The sequence below is a fragment of the Larimichthys crocea genome, chromosome III, assembly GCF_000972845.2.
Source record: "Larimichthys crocea isolate SSNF chromosome III, L_crocea_2.0, whole genome shotgun sequence".
Classification (NCBI taxonomy): domain Eukaryota; kingdom Metazoa; phylum Chordata; class Actinopteri; family Sciaenidae; genus Larimichthys; species Larimichthys crocea.
Genome location: NC_040013.1, coordinates 34,974,953 through 34,998,788, shown reverse-complemented (window position 1 = coordinate 34,998,788; position 23,836 = coordinate 34,974,953). Strand labels below are relative to the sequence as shown.

The 23,836-nt window shown below is 38.8% G+C and overlaps 1 protein-coding gene across 1 annotated transcript in view; it reads left to right on the top strand.

Annotated features, from left to right (window-relative positions):
* Positions 1–1,504: 1,504 nt before the first annotated feature.
* Positions 1,505–23,836, top strand: part of aacs (acetoacetyl-CoA synthetase) — a 34,180-nt gene continuing 11,848 nt past the window's right edge. The window contains exons 1-10 of the mRNA XM_019263742.2: positions 1,505–1,921; positions 3,285–3,388; positions 4,960–5,080; positions 5,994–6,107; positions 10,691–10,788; positions 11,349–11,463; positions 11,894–11,975; positions 12,135–12,288; positions 14,217–14,297; positions 15,140–15,264. Coding sequence (XP_019119287.1) covers positions 1,783–1,921; positions 3,285–3,388; positions 4,960–5,080; positions 5,994–6,107; positions 10,691–10,788; positions 11,349–11,463; positions 11,894–11,975; positions 12,135–12,288; positions 14,217–14,297; positions 15,140–15,264 — 1,133 coding nt within the window. The 5' untranslated portion in view covers positions 1,505–1,782. The remainder of the gene's footprint in view (positions 1,922–3,284; positions 3,389–4,959; positions 5,081–5,993; positions 6,108–10,690; positions 10,789–11,348; positions 11,464–11,893; positions 11,976–12,134; positions 12,289–14,216; positions 14,298–15,139; positions 15,265–23,836) is intronic.

Genomic DNA, 23,836 nt, shown 5'->3' with positions numbered 1-23,836 from the left:
CCCGCCTCTCACCCAAAGTCAGGAGGGATAGGTTCCAGCCCCACCACGACCAAGATGAGGATAAGCAGTTACAGATAATGGATGGTAGCAATATTAGGCTATCTTCATAGGCACCTTTTTTCAGTCTTTTTCCAGGTAGGGGTTAAAATATTGATATATACATGATTACCAGTGTTCATAACTATACTAAAGATTGAGATAATGTTTCTCAGAGACTAGATTATTATAGTTCACTATAATTGTTATGGAATTTTCTATCCTTAGGTTACACAAGGTCACGTGTGGGCCTTGAAGTCCTCGGCAGTGTTAATCGTTTGGCTTTGACTAAGTGCCACCATATCTCAACACTGTGGTGGCCAGGGTCGAAGAGGCCTGTTGCTGCATTCTTAGTCATAATAGATAGCTTGTTGTTGCTGTTCCAATCTGCGTAAACAGACATCTGTGTCTCCAGACTAGAATATGCTGACAATAACACCTCCAAGGGTAAAGACATTCTCTTTGACTAATTCTGGGGCGTGTAGTATTTGGGGTGTGATCTTTGGGTTTAAAGTCTATCCACCAGCACGAGTTCGGGAGAATGTGAGACTCACTCGCACTTGTGATGTACTTTGAGAGTGTCTCTAATGCTCCTTGGCCAAGCGTCAATAAATAATACAGCATAAGACATCAGAGGCTCCTGAACACTTTCTTTCTTCCTGACCTCACCTTTGACCTTTGACTTCAACAATTTCTCCCCAACAATAATCACAATTATTGTAGGAATCCTCTTTAAAGGTCCAGCGTGTAGGATTTAGCGCTCTCCTTCCAAGCATGTAAGAAAAACTGCCAAATTCACATAAAAAGCAAAAATCCACATGTAGATCAGTGTTTGGTTTGTCTGTTCTGGGCTACTGTAGAAAAAAGATGGTTCAACATGGCGGATTTAATGAAGGAGGACCCGCTCTCACTCGCACAGGGCTCATTTTAAGACAACAGAAACACAACGATTCATATTTTCAGGTGATTACACACAAATGGAAACATACTAATGAATATCATATTCAATGCCTGCCAATAGATCACCTTAACCCTTACACAATGGACTTTACACAAGGCTTTTGTTATCAGTTTAAGGACCTATTGTGTTTTAGTTTATGTTGTATAACAAGCTTCTTCTTATTATTATTCTTTGGTGTTTTACGGCAGTCGGCATCCTTATAGTTGCCTCTTCTGGACTTTACTTCTTTACTACTTAATTTCCTTTTCCTTTTTAAATTAACTTTTATTAACCCAGTTAAAACAAGATATCCCATTATGATTTTTCCCACATTCTATTATACTTTTGAAACTTTTCTCCACTGCTCCTGTCCTCCGCAACCCTGCCATCATGTCTTCCCTCTCCCTTTCATATCCATGACATTCAACCATCACATGCTCCACTGTCTCTCTCTCTCTCTCCACAGCTACATGGACCATTGGATGTTTCTATATAACAATCTCTGAACACTGCTCGCTCTTGAACTTACCTCGCTGCCGTACGTCATGACGCCGGGGCGTGGCCTGTCACTTTTCTTTGGCAGCCCCACGCTCGCCTTTGACAGTGAGCCTTGCTAGCTGTGGTGCACTGTAACTCCCGAGCCATTCAAAGTGAGCAGCCATTCAAAGTGAGCAGCCATTCAAAGTGAGCAGCCAGCCGGCGGCCTGATATCACACGAGCTCTCACCTTTAGGGACACTTAGCTTTCAGCAAGGCGCTCGCGCTAACCTTTAAGACTTTATTTTTTTTAAGAGACACGCGACAAAGATGTCTAAAGACACGGAAGGCAAGAGCGAGAAAATCATGGATATGGAGAGCAAGGTGTTGTGGTACCCGGACTCTAAGAGGAACACACAGATGGACAAGTTTAGGATACAGGTCAACGGAGACTACGGACTTAATCTGGGTAAGTAGAGAGGAGAGGAGGGGGGGAAGACAAACAATGGTACACACACACAGGGAGACAGTGTTAGGATGAATGCATGTCGGATTTTATTGAGCATGCGAAGATGCATATCAGAGATTAATAACCACACAAAACAGTGTCTACACACCCTTTTTATTTTAATATATATATGTGTAATTATCTCAGAGGCAGCTTTGCAAACCCAATGTTTCAGGCCAGCGCCATGGTATTTTACAGACAGTGAATCAGCATCTCTGCAGGTGTAGACTAATAAAAAAAGGTTAATAAATAAAAATTGGTCTCTAACTTCCTCAACACTCCCCTTCTGATAATGATAATAATAATGAAGCGGTTTGCTTTGCTCTCATGTTTGCTTTATTCCCAGCTCCTCATTTGAAAAAAAACAAAACAACAACCCCCAAAAAGGAACTGTGCCTGCAGAGCTGCCAGGCAATGAAAGAGAGAGCGGCCTATTTCAATTGTCCCTGTGACACCGTGTCAATTTGATCCACCGGGGCTCTCTGGAGGAATGCTGAGAAACTTGTGCCACTGGGTGTTGAATGAACAGAGAGAGAGAGAGAGAGAGAGAGGGGGAGAGTTACGTAATTTGGAAGAGATGCGAGCAGGAGGGTAGACATGGCTATGACTGGTGTGTGTGTGTGTGTGTGTGTGTGTTTGGGTTTCTCTTCTCAAGAACCAGTTGAACCTTTTTATTATTTATAGTGACACCTAAAGTACAAATTGGCTCAGTAAAATTCTGTTTATTTTTCCCAATGTTTCTTGAAATCCTGCATTTCTTTGAATGAAAAATACATCTGCAGCCTTTTTTTTTCTGAAACATTCTGATCTACTATACCAAGTGACTGACTGCGACCATTACTTATCTATAAACTGTCTTAAGACAAAAGATTGGGAAGCGCTGCTTTAAGTTAAGTGCTTGGAGATCGATTGTATAAGTTATCTTTATAATGTGCATGTAAACGCAGGCCGTGTTGAGGGAAACGGTACCCACTGACGACATTTAACTGAGATTTACTTTTTGACATTTTGGCATTAATCATGAAATAATGTGTCAGTGACTTTATTCTCAGGATTACAGAAGAAAAGGCCAAAGTTTTGTAATCGTTTTCTTTGGCCTCTGGTTTGTGTCATGGTTATTAGTGGAACATGACCAGGGCATGGAGGATGATTTCAACTTATGGTGATGCAAGTAACCAATTTTCCATTTAGGTCTAGTGGTACTTGTTATGCCTGATCTTTTCTTGTATTTAGATTTACGTTCTATATTTAAGCTGATAGTCACACTGGCATGTTAACATTTTTGTTATAAATCTGTACTAACCACTGATTCTGTGTCCTCTAGCCAATTACAATGACCTGTACCAGTGGTCGGTGGACAGCTACTCAGAGTTCTGGGGAGAGGTGTGGCGCTTCTGTGGAGTAGTCAGCTCCAAACCATATGAAGAGGTGAGTCTGTCCCCTGCTGGCACATTGTCATCGCACAATAAAAATAAAATATATATATTTTAAAATTAGAATATTGCCAACAAATGAGTTGTTTTAAAGGTTTGTAATGGCTGGCAGAGTAAATAAACTCACCATAAAGACCCACTGAATCAATTCTCTCTTTTCTTATTGTGGTAATTTTCAACTTCAGTCACTCTGCTTTAATAGTACATTGACCTTCTTTAATGTCATACCTCAAACACAACTCCTTTGTGCAACACTGTGAAATGCTTCCCAGTGTGGCAATAACGTGGAATTATTCATTATCGTTTGGTTCCTTAAGCACACAATTTATTCTCCAAAATGCTTTGTTTAAACACAAAACAAAATACTATCTTGATTAGGACTGGTACTTAATGATGACACATGGCATAAGATGTTTCACTATTTTTGGCATGCAGGATTTTCATTACATTTGTGCTGCAACATGCCAGTCCTTGAGTTATGCAGCACAAGGTGTCCTTGAGAGCTGACAGTCTTTCTGCTCAAACAATTGAATACAACGCCTCTATGGGTTGCGTATCCCATTAGGTCCTGTTATGCTACTCCCATGCCAGCCAACAAATGTTTGTGGTTACTAATTTTAAATCAGACTGCTCATCCACACACATGCAGAGATTGGATGAAGACATAAAAAAACAAAAACAAAACATAGTGAACAGGGCCCATTGTTTTCTCAATGTTTTAAGTGCAATATTACCAAATTAATGTATTGATGTGCTGCGACTTCAACAGTCTTTCTTAGTCAATATTGTAGGATGGCATGATTCATCCTACACGAGTAGACAAATCTGAAAAACATCTCCCATTGATGATACCTGTGAGCTCACTTGTTCACATTTCATTTGTACCTACAGTATTTTAACAAAGCTACAAAAGACAGTTGAGGTTTAACTAAATATTTAAGCTTGTGTGACTATTTTATTTACTTTGTATGCTCTTAATGTTGCCTAGCTCCGGGATATAGCCACTTAGGTGCGGTAATAAATGGTGCCTCAGCTTAAGGCGCTGTGACGTGTTGTTAATACACGCCTTTTGTACACATGGATAACATATAATTCCACGTCATTTTGGCCGCAGGTTATTGATTATTCTTACACCTCTCTTAGGTTTGTGGCCTTAAGCAGACATTGTACAGATGCCAATTAAATGTCAGTTAAACATTTTGTAACACTGATGCACAGTGTGCTGTTTTTGTTTCAAGCGCAGTAACACAGCTTTTGTAGTGGTAGAGATATGGTTGAGTAGTAGTGTGTAAAACGGTACCTTTAGTTTTTGAGTGCTTTTATCTCACAGAGCCAAATGCAGAGATCTCTCTGATCTGTCATAGCTTTATATCATTGTATTGTATTGTTACTGTTTTGTTTTACAGCTGTACACTTTATCTACACCAATTTATTTTAAGTAGACTTAATTCTATGCCAGCAAATGCACCAAAGCTTTGAAATGCATTGTCTTTGTCATTCACGGTGCCGTGTCTCTCCTCTGTGTGTGTGTGTGTTCTTCGTGTGTGTTTTCTGGGTGTATACCAGGTTGTGGATGTATCAAAACGGATCTCAGATGTCCCAGAGTGGTTTAAAGGAGCTCGCCTGAACTATGCTGAGAACTTGCTCAAACATGCAGACCAGGAAAAAGTAGCCCTCTATGCTGCAAGTAAGTATTTGAAGTTTTTGATGCTGTGTAATATACGGCAGCATGTGTGATGCAGTGCTGCACCTTGAACGCTGGATTTATTGATCTCCAGTAGGAATCAAATCCCTAATCCTGCCAGTGTTAAGTCCATACAAGAGCAAGCAGCATGCATGCTGAGACGCACATGTTGATCCCTCCTAAAAAAAGTTAGTTAGAGATAGAAGATATGGAAGAAACGAAAGAGTTGAGTTGAAGCTGCGTTTGAGTTCAGAATCAATGTAGTGGGGAGCACGAGGCTGCACACGTCACTGTGTTATTAGATTAACCGCTGCTCTCTGCTCTATCTCTCAGGACTGACATAATGGATAGGTCCTTCTTTATTGGCCTATCTGTGTCTTCGTGAAGGAGAGGGAGCTTTTGCACACCCATGTACACATACGCAAGCACATAAGCTTTCTCAGGAGCTCTAATGTAATTATGAGAAGGCCCATTGGTCACAGTGGAGCCTCTCTTAATGTCAGTAAGCTATTACTTAGAGAAACAAGAGGTCTGTCTGTGGTTTAATCACAGACTATTCTTTTCTATTTATGTCTCCATCTCTGTCTCGTTGTTTTTCTTTTCCACAGATTAGATTTTTCAGAGGTTTTATTAGCATTTATGTCAACCCATCAAACCCTTCCCTCCAACATTCACAAAGTGGGTAACCTGACTGCGCCAGATGGCTTGTTGTTACACAGAGCCATCTGGGAAGTCATCATTGGAAACTGTTTGGAAAAGGGCAGGCACTTTCATAAAAATACCCGACAGGTGATAGGATGAACCCTCTTTCTATTACCGTCTATCATGCGCAAACTTAATCCGAATCGTTTTTCGAAATGTACATTTTTATCTCTGTGCATGTGTCACACTTCCTCTTCGTGTCTCCCTTTACCAGCTGAGGCAAATGAGGAGATCGTAAAGGTGACGTACGGGGAGCTGAGGAGCCATGTGGCGTTGTTTGCTGCCGCCATGAGGAAGATGGGCATCCAGACTGGGGACAGGGTTGCAGGTGGGTCTCACATTTATTTCCCCCCATCTCTCCTCCTGACTTATTTCTGTTTATCCCGTTGTCCTCCAGTCTTCTTCATCCTCTCCTTCCTTCACACTTTTTTCCTTCTCTCTTCTTTGAAACCTGTTGCCCTATGAGTTGGATGTGGAGTCTTAGCTCTCTGTGTGTGTGTTTGTGCTCACTGGTCAGAGGGGACTGGCTGTCTTGGCACAAGTCTCAGCTCTTTCTGAAAGTCACCATTTAGTTCATTTGCCAAGTTCATATTTGTACAGGGAGAATTGGCTGAGGGTGCGTGTTTTTCTGTAACGCCCCACTGTACAGTACATTCACCAGATGCAGATCGACACATTTCTACCTGCAAACTAAACGTAAAGTATAAACTGCCACTGAGCAGCTGTAAGAACCTCTCAGCTATCTGGGATTTAGTTACTTTAGGACTGTCAAACAAAAGTGTCTCAGACCTTCAAACTGAACCTTTTGTTGACCACAAAGGTTATGTTTGGAGGTGTTCTAATCTCATAACACACACCCACACATACAATTGCTAACATGTTCAAACATGTTTTACACTAGCAGTTTAACTACTATAACAGCATTTATCTTAATCGTCGTACTCCAGACAATCCTTACAAGAACCACATTAGTTTAATGTAATAACAATATCTCTCACATAGTTACGTAACAGATCATTTTAGGGACGTATATCTATGAAAAAAAGGGATTACAGTTGATTTTTCAGTAAGCAGTTTGTCAGCAGGAAGTATTAAAATCATTCACCAAGCCTTTCGTTACGAGGAGGGGGTGTCATACAATACCTGTATGTTGTGTTTTCTTTTTGAAACGGCTCCATGGAGTCCATAGCCATCGCTGTGTCTCTTTCATTCTCTGTTCAGTGCCACATTTCCAGCCTTGACGCCGCAATGTGTATTGAGCTGTTTGCATTGTGTCAGTATCAAGGGCTTCAGTTACACAGAGGTTGTCAGACAGCAGCTTCTCAGTTGTCTGAACTGTTAATTCTTTGTAACACCTTCTGTTTCTGCTCAAGTTGGATCGAACACAGTATATATTTGTCTGGATAAAGATGACAGGCACAGTGGTTCAAGCATTACAGAAAACGTTTAAATGCTGAGCGGGAGAAAACTGATGTGGAAAAGGACATCTAGATGGTACTGCCTGTCCTTAACCACAAGAACTTTGTAAAATTTGACAAAAATATGAAGGACTAAAATCTGTGCAAACTGTTAACTAACTAACTAACTAACTAACTAACTCTGCTAGAATTTAAGTCACTCCTCCCAAAACTGTACTTAACAGAGATCAACTTGTGGTTGTACTAGGCAGCTCCCTGGTGTTTTATGTCTATTTGATAATGAAAGAGTGTTCATGAACCGAGCAGCCATAACATGGATAACTGAAGCCAGCCCTAGGAGTATATTCAGGCATAATCCAAAATAAAATAAATAAGTCTCTTAAAATCAAGGAACCTGAATTCCCTGGCTCTCCATATATGCTTTTATTTTGAAGCAGCAGTGTGACTAATGTTTATGGCTGCTGTTCATGAGCTCGTATTGACCTACTCTGTTCAAGAATGACCAGGGTGCATATGAAAGTCTGTGTGTGTGTGTGTGCGCGCTCAGAGGAAAGATGTATAGTGCGGTGGGGTAATCCATTAGCTAAATGACTTAGGCTCTGTGGGAATCTCATTAGAAAGACAGGAGTGACGGAGGGAGGGAGCTCGAAAAACACAGAAAGAGCGAGAGAGGCACCAGCTAACTCATGCCTCCTTTTTCGCTTCTCCTCATTACTTTGCTCAAATATCTTAACGTGAATCTGTGTGTCTATGTGTTTGTATGTGTGTGTGTGTGTGTAAGGCAGAGATGACCTTGTCCCAGCCCCCCAGGTTGTAACTAAAATGTCTTGTCAGTGTCTATAATCTAGGAGATATATAAGCACTTAGCTGATGAAGCCAGCCAGGCTTTATAGCAGAGGATGAGCCAACCCAGTGCACACACACACACACACACACACACACACACACACACACACTTACTTGTATCCTCACTTTTTAGTTCTATTGCTCCTCTCCTTGGTCTTACGAAACTGGTATCAGGCCTTCACAGCCACCGTTCATCCACTGGGGAATCTTTTATTGCGTGACACACACTGAACACATAACACATACTGCGTAATCACAGTCTTTTAGTGTTGACTAATATGAATGCAGAGTCAATAATATGAAACAGATGTAGCAACATGATTTTAAAAAAATACATATCAAAATAAAACATCTTTAAATGCTAGAAAAACTAACGTGGCGTGGGCGGGGAATGTCATACTTCTCACACAGACTATGTGTAATAAGTGACACGTGTGGCTGTGATTCTGAATGTGGATGGAAAAACAATGTACTAGTAACAGCATGAAAGCAACTTTCATTTAGATCCTTATTTTCCTGTTTAGTATGAATCAAAGTTGTTTTTACAAGCTTTGGAGCTTTCCAGATGGCGAAGAAATGTGTCCCACCAACCACCACCAACATTACACACGAACATCTCAGTGCTGAGCTTGGCTGTTGTGATTTCAGTAGTAGTCTTGTTAGCTCCACAACATTGCAGAGGTCAACATGGTTTAACTCCGGATAAGACGGAAAACCTCCTCTCCTCTTTTATTTTGCAGTATTGCCAAACCGTAAACCGACTACCTGACTTAACCTAAGAAGTTAGTTACTTGGGTTCCAGATTGATCTTAAAGTTACCCTATGAAAGTTTTGCCATGGAGTAATGTTTGTAGGAATAAACCCAGTGTGTTTTACTAAATGTAAGCATGACTATGTTAACTAACTTCATCTTTTTACAATGTCTTTGTACAACAACTTTATTATCATTTATCATTCAAACTGCCTGGAAGCTTTCTGAAGTTAAACAGAGTATCTTCATGAGGGTTAAGAGCTGGGGCATGTTAGCAAAAGTTTTAAACCAGTGGTCATATTCTTGTTTCTGTAACCAGTTATCTAATTACTAGTTGAAATGTAACAAGAAGAATCTAACACAATCATTTGCGCTTTAAAAATCACTGTCCGTTTCATAAATTAGTAGAATATGAAAACGGTAGACAAATGCTAGAACAATAGTCCTCTGATGATACATTTTAAGTGGTACTCATTAACATCCTGAAGCAAAAGTTGGCTTTCATTCAGCGGTTATCAACATGCACGTAGACCTAAAGGTTTTATAATAGTGTGTTTGAATAGACAAACAGGAACAGCAGTGTGTTGCTTTGATGTGTAAGCAATGTTTCTGTAGAACAGCAAGATAGTGATTCATAATAGTAGCCACGGGGGCAATCAAGCAAGGTGTTGTCATAAGATTATGATCCATGACGCTATTTTTCCTGGTCCAGTGTAAGAAGATAATCATTTATCAGAGTGTCTGTAAAGCCAGTGTAGCAGAAGGATGATCTGTCAGCCTGAGATGTCATCCCACCAGGAAAAGCTTCCTGGTTACAGCAGGAGTCAGCATAGCAACCAATATAACAGTGATTAGTCACGATTCATGAGAAGTGACAGTATGGTTTTGCCTTTGACCAGTCACATTGCTCTGCTGGAGCTACCAGCTACATTATTGTTTTATAATGCTAGATTAGATAGATGCTATCAGCCCTGGGTTTAAAGGTAGTATACGAGCTCCTGTGTTGAGCCTGGCCAGTCGATTTATTTTTTTTTATTACATGCTTGGATTTTATTTCTGTTTAAAAGAAAACTTTATTAATCATCCACTTAAATACAATGTATTTAGTTTATTAACTATTTCCGTGACTGAAGGGCTGTATTGGCATTAGATTTACACATGTATACATTTTTGAGTGTATACATGTGTAAATCCAGTGAATATTAGAGATTGAGTGTTGGTAAAAGCAGGATGGTCAGAATTTCAGTACTGTGCATCTCTATTCGATATTCTTCATTTTCCATGGTGCAGTTGTTCATTTTTCTCCCTGTCTGGTCCAGGGGAAAAGACATCTAATGTCCTTGGGAACCATTTCCTATATTGATCAGAGAATATATCACGGAAAGACAGCAGTTATGATCTCAGCTCTGCTTGTTAAGAATGAAATATTCTCACTGCCCTGGTTGATATTCATCGCATCTCTCCCCCTCTCTCTCTCTCTCTTTTTACGTTCTCCTTTTTCGCTCTCCTCCTTTTATCCAGATTGTTTTTGCTCAGTATCTTTCTCCCTCAACCCTCCTTTGTCTTCTGCTATTCTCTCAGTGAGGTGACCTACTGTGTGGTATTCTGCACTTATAAGACTACACAACAAATCCAATTGCTCTTATTTTGCTGCTGCTAGGTATCACATAACCTAGATGGCTGAAAGTCTAAGAAACAATAGTATATAATGTATATATGTTTCTGCACATTTCTGTGCTATAGCTTATCTCTTCTCTTCTTGTCACATACGATGTGTGGTCTGGGCAAAAACATTGCATAACTCTTATGTAGAGAATGTTTTAAAATTAAAATGAATCTTATAAATTTCTGTTTTACACAAAATGTTTTCCTTTTCTGTCACTACTTACACTTTAGGCTACCTACCCAATGGCATCCATGCAGTGGAGGCCATGTTGGCAGCAGCCAGCATTGGAGCCATTTGGAGCTCCACGTCTGTCGACTTTGGAGTCAACGTAAGGACTGCATTATTTGTATTTACATATATTAGACCTATAGTTTATTTTATTCCATATTGGCTGATGTATCATCAGCACTTTAATTTAGTCATTCAAACTAGATTTTAGATTTTTTTTTTTTCATGCTCATCATGGTTTGCACTGGGCCGATGTCCTTTTATCCATTCTTATAGGGAATTCATGTTTTTGGCGATACAGGCTCACATGTGCAAACATACATATACATACTGTACACAGTAAAAAGTTGAATCGGGTCTGTCAGGGAAAACATCACGTGTGTAATTGACTTTTCCCTCAATGGTCTTTTTGTCATCTTGGCCTCTGCTTCTAGTTTCTTGTGTGTTACTGCCTCGTCTGGCAAATCCGAGAACTACACTTAAAATCTGAAAATTAAAATTAAATGTACTTTTCTCTTGTGCTTAACTTAAATTCAAATATTTTTCTTTAATTACCTGTAGAGTCTTTGCAGACATGAGGATATTCTGCACTTTTTAAATTATTTGTTTGTATGTATTTTCTTCGATTATAAACCTCCCTTTTTTTTTTTTTTGTCATAGGGTGTTCTTGACAGGTTTTCTCAAATTCAGCCCAAGCTGATCTTCTCTGTTGCCGCTGTTGTTTACAACGGCAAAACACATGACCACATGGAAAAGCTCATCAGTGTTGTCAAAGGTGGGTACCCATGTCATGTCTGACTGTACTTTTTTTTTTTTTTACAGTGTCTGTTGTTTCTCCTAAAGATTACCATCAATTCATTTTAGAGAATAACATATACATTTGTCTTCTTGGTGGTAAGACCTGCTGAAGTTTTTGGATCTTTTTGGTCTCTTTACAGCAATTAAAACTTAGGGAATAGGGAATTCCTGCTAACAAGTAGAAATGATAAGCAGTAGAATAGAATAAAGTGTTAAAATTTAATTGTGAGAAAAATTAATGTGTATAACAGATGCTAATTAGATCCACAGAGAATGTCCACAGAGTTACTAAACATCTTTTAGCCCCTCACTAAAAAAAAAAACCTTCTGTGGGTTTGTAAAGAAGAAGACGATGCTGTGCGTGTTCATAGAAATAATATTTGAAAGTTTCTGGTCTCTCTGTGTAGGTCTGCCTGACCTGCAGAAAGTAGTGGTGATTCCCTACGCTCGCTCCAAGCACGAGACTGACCTCTCCAAGATCCCCAACAGGTGCGTGTCTGCAGATACAGCCACTCTAAACTGCACTGAAATGTTAAAACTGAGAAGTTGTATCACAGAGAGCAGGTCAGAGTGACACTGACAGATATAGTTGATCAAATCTTTCTTCAGTTTCTTCTCCTCATTCCTCTGTTTCGTTCATTTCTGCAGTGTATTTATAGATGATTTCTTGGCTTCTGGACGTGGTGAGGCCGACCAGTTTCCACAGCTGGAATTTGAGCAGCTTCCGTTTAATCATCCCCTGTTCATCATGTACTCTTCTGGTACCACGGGTGCTCCTAAATGTATGGTTCACTCTGCTGGGGTAAGAAACATTAAGTTCCATTAGTCAGATAATATATTTATGGATCACTCTGCTTCACTTTGGTGTTAAACTGGTACAAACAGTTTCTCATTGTGTAAATGATTGGAGGAGTGCTGCGTCTCACTGACTGACCCGTGGGTTGTCCTGTATTCTTGTTGCATCCCATGTAATTGATTACATTATTTAAAAATGGGACGCATTTGCAATTCAAAACAAAGTGACACTTTTGTTGCTGTTTTTTATTGCTGCTCTGCAAAGGTTAGATAGACCACAGCTGCTCTCGCTCTCTTACACACACACACACACACACACACACAAACACACTGGTCCCATCTGTTTGCAGAGCTTTCCTAGTTTGGGCCACATGTACAGTTTGATATTCACAGCACACCACTACATTAATAAACATTTTAACAATTTGAAGAGAAGACGGTGTCCTCACCAAGGCTGGAGTAATGTTTTTAAGAAGAAAAAGAAGTAAAATGATGAGAATAGAAGGAGAAGAAAATTGGTTGAAATTGTTCAGTGGTTGAGAAAATGATCTTACCACAAGGTGCATTTATTAGCTGTCATGAGCTTTTGATCATATGACCTGATCTTGATCAGCGAGATGGGCCAGTGTTTTCATTCATTTAAGAGCTAATGTTTAAAGTTAATTCCTGTATCTCTTCTCGTATCAGGAAACTATGATCCCATATTTCAAAGGCAAATACAAACTCTCACTTCCTCCATCCACACACTTAACACATTAAGAGCATTATCACTGGTTTATGATGTTATCCTTCAAATCATGTAACTGTGTTGATGATGTCTATCATGCCTCTAATTTCTAATATGTTTTAAATGTTTTAAATCAAATTACACAGACACTTAAGTCACTTGTGTCATTTGGGTTTACGTTTTATTTTCTACCACAAGATGGCAGCAGACCTCCATCAGATCTCACAAAGGTTATTGGCTCTCAACAGTGTATAAATGACTTTTTTTTAATAATTTTTTTTACCCACTACATCTGAGTGAGAGTGTCAGATGAATATGTGATTTCAAAAGGACCCCTACACTTTGAAGGCTGAAACACTTCAAAATTCAGTTAGCACACTCAAACAAATACATAAACACATTTTCACAAAACGGTCATTCTCCCTCACACACCTTTGTTTCCTTTCTCTGTTTCTTGCTTTGCTTTTACCCTCCTGCTTTTTTTTTTTACATTAGCTTCTCTGTCTTTAACTTGCATACATTTTCTCCTTTTTTTCCACTTAGTTCTCCTTTTCAGACTCATTAGATTTTTCCCTCTGCTTGACTTCTTCTTTCCTCTAGACGCCTTTCCTTACTTTCTCTTATTGTCTTCCTCTCTGTCTCTTTCTTTTATGCCCCCTCTTTCTCCCCATGCTGCCTATAATTGGGCAGTAACGCGTTGCTGAAAACATTTCGTATTGCGACGCTGGCAGTCCTCTCTGGCTCCACCAATTAGCCCCAGCACTGTTGTCCTCTCTGCTTTGTTACGGCTCTGTTAACATGCTGTCAGTAGCAAGATGGCATGCACCAGAGGACGGGTATGGCAGCTGAGTCCTGCCAAAGATTACATGCACGCACACACACGGAGCACCTGTTTGTGCGAACAGGAAGGTACGCATGGGCTCTAAAGTAAAACGCCACAGTCGCACACACTCGCATAGTGCATACGCACCACCAGCGATAATAACCTATCAAACTGTGATGGGTTGGTGACTGTGGGAGAATTCACACTCAACACAAATTGTCTTTTTTGTTAAAAGAAGTGCCTGCATATGCTGTGTGCAGTAGTCTTAGTCAGAAAAGAAACTGAAAATGGATTTGATGAATATTTTTGACCATATATTGTCATAATTGGAGGGTATTTACATCTTACAATTAACAGTCAATGCTTTGTCTCTTTGTTTCTGTAGGGAACACTCATCCAACACTTGAAAGAACATATACTTCATGGCAATATGACCAGCAGTGATGTCATCATTTACTACACAACGGTGGGTCCACAACCTTTTCATAATTAAAAAATACTCATGGTCCCAAAGTTGTGATGCTCAAGGGATGTTTCCACAGCTCTCTTGTTGTCTCATCTCAGTTCTCAGCAGGAGTAGAATGTTAAGTATTGTGGAGTGTTTTTAATCAGGAGCCTGGTCACAAGGACACACAGAAACTGATCGTGTCTAATGAGCAGCATTGAGAGCTGAAGGTCAGAGCTGTGCATAATTTTTTTTGTTATTCCTAGAAGATCTTAGCTCCTTTTGAAAACACCATTTTATGTTGATTGCAGCTGCAAAGTTTTTATTTTTTGGTGGTTTGGATTTTTTGACACTGTCATCGGGAACAAATATGTGGATGCACATTTTCTTAATTTAGAAACCTTTTCTGTGAAGCACTGGAACCATACAGGCAAGTTCAAGATAAAGTACCTCCTTTCTGAAAAATATAATTGTCCACACTGAATCTGTTTAAGGAACCTCTATGAATATTTGCCTGCGCTTAGTTGTGGGAATGTGTAAACGAGAGAAAAGTAGCAAAAACTTAAGCTTAAGTTGTTCATCAAAATAGTTGATTTATTACTAATTGAAATTGCATAAGTGCATCATACAGTATAGACATATTCTGTATGCACTCTGCGGGCAATTGTCTGTAGCTCAGCAAGCAGTAAAAAGAGAATCACACGAACAGTCATGAACCACAGATATATATATAACTCAAATTCTGCAGGGGTTCTCCATTTTGCAACCCATATATCCAAGTTGATGAGAAAGTGTTTTTGTATCAGATAAACTGACCGCTGTGTTTATCTGTGTGTGTGTGTGTGTGTGTGTGCTGCCCTTAGACTGGCTGGATGATGTGGAACTGGCTGGTGTCTTCTCTGTCAGTGGGAGCCTCAGTGGTTTTATATGATGGTTCACCGCTAATGCCCACGGCCAATGTACTGTGGAACCTGACAGACCAGCTGGGGTGAGTTAGAAACACACATGCACACGCACACGCACATGCACGTGCACAGAGGAACAGGAGAGGCTGACAAAAAGGGAGTGACAAAGACTGAATTGCTTATTTCTTCTTGTTGGAAGTTGATTTTTGTTTTAATGCCAAAATTAAAATTGCCCTTTAAAACTGTACTCTGTTATGAAGGGTTTTGTCACAGTTTCTGTTGTAATATTTAAGTGACAGTGATTGTACTATATATGCAACATCAAAAAAACATTAAAACACACAACCCATCATCGCTAATAAACCTGCTGTCAATCTTAAGAGTCCAGATCCTCCACAAGGTTATAAGGTGATTCATGTAAAACGTCTTTTTCATGGTTGTGATTAGCAGTGCAAACAGAAATAACTTCCGTTGTAAGATTCATCAACAGTTTGTGTTATGTGTCATGTTTTATGGTACCTTTTTGCCCTGATGCTTCAAGATTAAGCCCATCCCAGAACACAGAAATATCAATTTCCTGACCGATGTATACCTTCTGTAGCTTCAATAGAGTGCAATGGAGCCCAACCTGTTTTGCACTTTCAACACAAATACTACAACTGACATAAGACTGCTATAAGAACAAGTAAAGATTTACCCTTTTTAAGATGTTTTGGGGAATGGAGAGTAGAGAGATACAGAGAATACAGACCAAAAACAGAAAATGAAAGGAGAAAGAGGGAGTCAGATGTACTGACAGAGTGAGAAAGAGCGTGAGGTTTTTCTTGGGATTTTGTTTTATTGGCGTTGACATTGATTAATTGACAATGTGTTTACTTAATTGACAACTTGCACACAGACGCACACAAGAGCAAACTTCATGAATAACGATTTCTGCTGGTTATAATGTGCATCCAAAATGGAGACCATTTGCAACTAATCACAAATAATTTATTTAAATTGTTATTGAAACATTTATTTAATATTATTTATTATTTACTTACTCATTTAATACACCTTTTTTTTTAAATGAAAGGAGAAACAAAACGATTAGGTAAAAAGAAGCACACAAGAAAAAGGGGGGGAAATAGAGTATATAGTGGGTAACTGAGATGATTTTGCTTTATTTTTTACACCAGAGATAAGGAAGATTATTATCTGGTAAACAGTAAAAATAAATGGGAAATAGGAACAGGCTATTTTGAACTTGCCAATCTGATGTCAAGTTACCATGCAGAAGAGTTCTACTGTGACTGGTAAATCTATTGAGATCTGGAGAAAATATAATTGTAGGTGAAGTTTCTCATAACTTTAAAAGAAATCTGCATCAAAGACACCCCAAACTTCCTTATTGATGACCTCAAATGAGCTGCCCTGCACTGATGAGTTGTACTCAGCTGAATAGGCTACTTTAAGTCAGCAGGGTCAGCCATCTGTTTATACTGTTGTTATTTAGATTGATGGTGATGTTGTAAATTTGGAAGAACACAGGTAAAACTAGAAGACAGCCAGTGTAGCTAAAACCTAAAGTCCAGAGACGGTAGAGACATGTACAGTAGAGACAAAGGATTATTTGTCATCAGATTAGATGTTTGAAAAATATTTTCTTTTTCAATATAAGTTTTGCATTAGAAATATATTTGGAGGTAACACAATTAAAATAATAATAACAATTACAATATTGAGATAAGATTTGGAGGTGTTTGGTTCTGTGATACCAGATTTAGTTACTGTGTAAACCCACATCCACTTACTGCAGTGTATACACCTTTTTAACCCCTTTCCTTTTCATCAATCAAGACATATTTTCACACAGAGGTTCACATTCAAAGTAGCACAAAGGAAATTCACAGCACATCCTCCTTTGTAATTGTCCTGATACCTTCTCGCTTCACCACCACTGCTATCACCATCATAAACAGCAGCTGCTAAACCTAGTATTGATCTTCTATTGTCTTGTGAAGACAGCAAGAAGAAAGGCAATGGTCAAGGATAATAGTGTGTGTGAGAGAGAGAGAACACAATTAATTGGTTCAAATTTAATAGGGAAGATGGCAAGCATATATATTTTCCCAATGTTCCATTGTTTAGTTTTGTATGAACCTGGAAAAAGGTATGCAAGTGTGTGTGTGTGAGCTCTGCTGTGAGATAAACAAATGTTTTTCTTATTTATCTTTATTTAGCCTCATTCAGTCAGTTCTTCATTTCCATGACATGATTCAAAACAACTTTTCAAAAGAAAAAAAAACTACACCAAATTTACTCTACACACATTTAATTACCAAAGCAAAGATGAGACATGGGGAATTATAGAAGCATACAAAGAAAATATAACAATGCAAGTAGACGTGGTTCATCAGTATAGCACAAATTTACATGAAGGATTGTCTGTAAGTGGAAAATAGAACTTCAATAAAAAAAGTTCTAGTCCCTTGACTTTATGAATCTACCTAATAAACATAAAGACACTATATCAGTCAGAGGCTGAGATGAACAAAAATACACTCACAGATCAATAACAGTTATCTTAGCACAACATGGTGTCAAGATACCTGAAATGACAAGGTGGAGACTAAGAATCTAGACAAGTGAAATATGATGTGTTCTTTGCTTTGTTAATGATGTTCTGTGCAAAAAACATCAATTTAGCTCAGCTCTCGAGTTTAACCATTTAGTTTACAACAAGAGAAATGTGCATCATCTGCAAAGAAATTTAACAAATATGATTGAATAAAGGCATGGAAATTTTCCCACCTCTATTCCCCACTTAAAAAAATACTGCACCTGACTTGCCCATAGGCAGCCTTATTACTAGAGCCAGCAGTTGGAGATTATGTCATATGAGGCAGCTCCTGGCTGTGAGTGTCCATTACTGAGTACACTCAGTCAGCCTGTGGTTAAATTATGAAAGAAAATGCACTGTGGTCAGCAAAAATAAGACCCTTTAAGGAGGTGATACCACAGACACATCTTCAGTGCAGCAGAGATGGCATATTGCCTTCGGCATGGAAGGGAGTAATGGGGAGAAAGATTTGACACAGATGGGGAATAGTGGGAACGTTAGAGTGAAAGAGCTAAGAAAAAGTACTTCTACTGCAGAGACAGAGAGAGAGATCTCTTAGTAGATCCCAAAGCTAATTAGCTCCTTTTGCAATAGTCATTTGAATTATCAAACTTATTACGATCTTCAAGTGATGATTGTTTACCTGGTAAAATAACTGGTAGGGTAGGGTTTGCACCAAGTTCTTAAGCTGTATGTTTGGTTAACATTCACAGTATTGTTTGGTTTGTAGCAGCTTCTTGATGAGATGAATGTTCTCCTCTTTCAACCACACTACTTGTTTTCCCAAAATAAGAATTAAAATGATGAAGTAAACAAGGTTAGAATATTGCTTTTATTACCCACATAAAGAAATTCAGTGGAGAGCTGCCAGTATGGCAGAAAGACAGATAGAACCTTTTAAACTGTGAGAGGAGTTTTGAACCAATTAAGTGCTGATGTTGCCACCTCAGACACTTTTTCCAGATACCCACACTATGTGGAAAAACCCTCTGGGAGAGGCTGACATGAAATATTTTACACATTCATCTTCTGAGTCGAGGATGGACATTTTAATTGGGGCTAAATCTGTCAGAGCCTTGGAGAGTCTTAAACTTACATTGAGGCTTCCCCCGTTGCCTTGGATTTTGTTAGTGAGTCAATTATGGAATTGTAGCAAGTAATTATTTTGCTTTTGAATTCCACTGCCACATCACCTTTTAACAAACGACATTTATGGTTTTTAAATGTCTTTCTAGATAATTCTAGTGGTCATTTTACACAAAAAAACTTTCTATTTGCTAAAATGAATTATTGCAGTTTTGCTGCTTTGAGAAAAGGAAGTGAGGGGAGACTGAAGCATCAGAGCATCAGTTTTTTGTTCTTAACAGCATATTGCAAATCTATAGAAAGATTATATAATGTATTTAGGCCACTGTATTAGTTCTTCATGTACAACTGAATTGTAGCAGTTACTGGGCAAAACAACCCACTCTAAATGTGTGTTTTTTAAAAGTCAAATGCATTTCATATTTTAATTTAATAATATTCATTTTCTATTAATAGTATAATAGTAATAGTGAAATATACCTTTTTGTAGCACGATATAATCTTAGGCAGCCAAAAAAAATAGCGACCCCTATTTAGTGTCATTTCACAATCCTTGGCTCTGGTAAAAATGGCAAAAGTGATGGCAGTAACTCTACAAGAGACCTGAACACCTGCTGTCCACAGAAACATCATGTTGAACTGAAACATTTTTTTAGAGACTTCCCACCAAGGCTGTAGCGAAAACAAAGCAGCAGCATTCCTGTGTAAAGCAAGCGAAAGGTTACAACGATTTATACTTGTGACAGCTTCCATGTATTCCACAGGACTCTGGAGGCACCTCTGTTTTCTCCAAGGATCTTCTTTCCTCCATCTTCCATCTTTTGTCCATTGTGTGTTGAGCTGATATGTCGGAAACTATTCCTCCTATACTTTTGTACCAACTATCGAAAATGTGCGCCAAACTAAATTCTCAGTTATCCTCTTTGGAAGAGACCACAGATACCGTTTAGCAGATTGCATCTTGCCAGCTCAGTTACAGTTTTAGACACATGGGCATAACAATTTAAAATGTCCTGTCTTCAAGCTCTGTCTAAATGGTTTAAACTGGGGACTCAAGTCTTGAACAAATCCTTTACGGAGATCATTTATTCACAAACTAAACAACACTCATACTTAAAAAGCAGCTAAATACAGCATACTTTCCATTGCCACAATAATTTTGAGCCATGTTGGCCTCATCTCTGCCTTTTTGGTTGTCTGTTATCGGGTGAGATTGTATCACGAAAAGAAAATGTTTTACATGACAATGAAGAGCTTCACAATACTAGATGGCACAAAGAGTGAAGTGGTGATGGGGGGGAAAAAATGTCTGTGTTTTTTAATAATGAGTGGGAGATAACAATTGCATTCCAGGGAGCTGACTATCAGAATCCTGTTTGTGAGGAGGTTCATAGGAAATGAACTTAATTTTAGAAACAATAGCACTAAAAATACTCTTGACTTAATATGCAGGCTGTCTGTCATACTGCAACAATTCCTCTTGTATGCATGAGAATAACCCAATACCTCAATATATTTGATATTTGTTGATTTTCAAATATGATGCAGTGCCTCACACTTGTGATATTTGCACGTTGGAAAACAATTACAACAGTGGTTTCAAACTGTTCCTTGTAGCTCCTGGGAAGAGAGCAATGGTCCATTTTTATATTACAGTTATTCCAAGGGTGGAGGACAAGTGCGAGAGCAGTTTAGAAAACATGCACTTCAGTGGTACTTCAGCTGTTACATCATGACACGCATAGAGACACATTAACGTAACAAATGCTCAGTGCGCTTGTGTCTGATTAGCTTCAAGTGTCTCTTATTGGCTCGGTGGCTTCCAGCAACATGTCTCCCTTGAAACCGATACACAGGTACATTTACACATGCAGACACACAAACTGGGGCTCACAGCTTCTCCTCCACCCTCCATCCTAAACACCCAATTAGCGGCCACACCTGGCCACCTGCCTCACATCAGAATAGAGTGACCCTTTCCACGGTAGCCGGCTACGAACAAATCCGGATGCGGATGGGGGGTCGGAGATGATGGATAGAATGGAGAGTGACTGCCTGTGTGTGCAGATGACAAATGGGGTCTTTGCATTTGAATTTATGTGTGTCATCCACCGTATCTGGTGGCTGTAACTGAATGTTGAGAACAGGCTATACAAAATATACACAAACTGTGCCCATACACACCACTATTATCTTAATAAAGGGATGTATGTAACTTTCAGAATAAGAAATCAAGACTTTTAGTATCAGAAAATAATGATTGGGATATGAGGTGCATGAATAAAGTGCACAGAAGGATATATAATAGAAGGAAAATAAGTTTGTCATCTTATTTAATTAAGTGTTGTATGTTTTTGTTAGTATCTTTTTTTGTATGTAATAATTTCCTTCCACTAGTTTCCTTTTTACTATAAGTTATAATAATATAATAATAAGTTATACAACTCTGATTCCAAAAAGGTTGGGATGCTTAAAACCTAGAATGAGGCTGGAGGACATGATGTCCATGATTTCCAAAAGCAATTTGAAATGTTGACTCGTCACACCACAGCACACTTTTCCACTTTGGATAATGTGATGAGCTCCGGCCAAGAGAAGTCGGCCACATTTCTGGATGTTGCCAATATGTTTTTTGCTTTACATGGTAGGATCTGACTTAACTTGCATTTGGAGATGCAGCGATGAATTGTATTTACTGACAATGGTTTTTCAGTGTTTCTGAGCTCACGTAGTAATATCCTCGTACACAGTCATGCTGTTTTTTTAATGCTGTGCTGCCTGACTGATCAAAGGTCACAGGCTTTCAGTGCCCCTTACCTGCAGAGATTTGTCCAGATTCTGTGAATCTTTTGATGGTATTATGAATTGTAGATGGTTCCTTAATTCCTTGAAATTGTGTGTTGAACTTTTTTGGAATTGGGGTTGTAGAAAAATATATGTAAAAAATAAATCACTTTAAACACAGCCGAAAGAAAAAACACAAAAACAGCATTACAGTACGTTGTCTTTTAATATTCTCTCCAAACTTCAGACCCTCATAGATAAAAGGGTGGATGATACGATCCATATAACATTGAGATGATGGAATTTTGTCAACCATCCAAGATTTTGCCATGCGGTGTATATGCCTCTTTAATATTTCTTGATGTATTAAATTATGCGTTATTTGTCAAACTATTATATGATTATTAATTTTTGTTGTTGTTGTTGTTGTTGGTTTTTTGTTGTTATTATTATTATTATTATTATTATTATTATTATTATTTTGCAATTCAATGAGCAGGCCAGTTTCAAGGCATGGTTGTATTTTTATTATTTTTGCATCAACTTGATAAAGGACCTTGATTTGTCACACGTTTTATTTGCTGGATTAGCCAAAAATGGGCATTTAAGCCTTGGTAATCCACTGCGTCCTGCTCGTATCACTCCTTTCATTCCATTTGAGATATTACTTTGCCCTTTCACCCCATCCACCCTCCCTCTTTCCCTCACCCGATCAACAACCTCTATTACCGCTAATCGATTTTAACCTCTGAGACAGATTCTTTTGTGTCCCAGAGACTGATTCTTTTTTTTAATGGTTTTTGAGTGACAGACGTGGTTACCATAGTGATAGGAGGCAATTTGATTTGATTTGATGTCAACAAAAATAACTTGAAAAGACAGAAAGAGGCAGACTGAGACACAAACACACCCATTCACAGAGGCAGACTTTAAAAGGCCCTTTGTTTTAAAACTAAAACTGCAGGGGAACACAGAAGTGACGTTTTGTCACTTCTTGCCTTCCACATGTTGTCCAACTGTTGTCAGCTGTCAGGGTGACTTCCATTCACACAGAAGAAAGCCACCTTCTAAAGTCATTTCATTGCAGGGTGGTTGTGTGCAACCATCCTGTCAATACATTCTTCTCTGAACTATTTCCTTGAGGAAAAGGAGACATTTTGTCCTCTTCTGCTAGACTGACCATTATTCTGTTTGACTCTGTTTTTATTTGTTCAGTTGAAAGTCAATTCCCAATCACTTTTTTTTCCTGCATTGTTCTTATCTATCCGCGAAGGGTTGACTGAGCACACAAGCTCTGTTTCAGCATCACCTTGCTTTACATTTACACAGTTACACACTCTCCTCTCCTGGGAGCTTCCTAGTACAACCGAGCTACTGAGCTGCTCCACTGGAGCAGATGGGATTAAGGGCAAAGGCTGTTCAACTGTTGCCCTTTTTTTATATTTTTATATTCAGCACAAGACATTGAAATTACGCCTTCTCATGCATAGATTCAGTGCAACAAATGGAACATTGTCAGTTCAGGCTGAGCACTGAAGTGTACTTGCATCAGCTCCTTCATTCACATCCTCACTAGTTCTGTTGCTGTTTTGCTAATGAATGGAGAACTAGTGACTAGTCCAATCATATTTATTTATATCATATTTATACAGATGACTTTGGAACATTCTCACTTATCATTGTTACTCTGTCTAAACAGTTCTGATCTGTTGTTGATTTATGTTAATTAAAGTGGGATTTGTTCTCTGGGGACTAAATCCTCCACTTTTAATCAGTCTTGCAAAAAAAAAAAGATTTTGAAATTATATTAAATACTAATATTATTGAAGAAAAAAAACGTTTTTTTCTGGCATGGCACTCTGCTATATCAGTGTGGACTACAACAGCAGAACTTCTCTTCTGCTCCAATTTTCTTTTCTTTTTGTTTCAGACAATTTCCTATTATCTCATACACTCAGCACTCACTATCTCAACACTTTCATGATACGCCAATTTTAATTCTGTAGTCATTACTATAAATGGTCACTTTCTCCTAAATTGTGCGCCTGCTGACCATTGAGATTATTGCACAAATGTCCTGGCCAACTAGATGAAGCAGACTCTGAGACGTTGTGTTACTTTGGCAAGTAACACAAGGAGCCCGAGCTTATTGCTCATGCAGCAAACAATGGATCAAGTCAGAG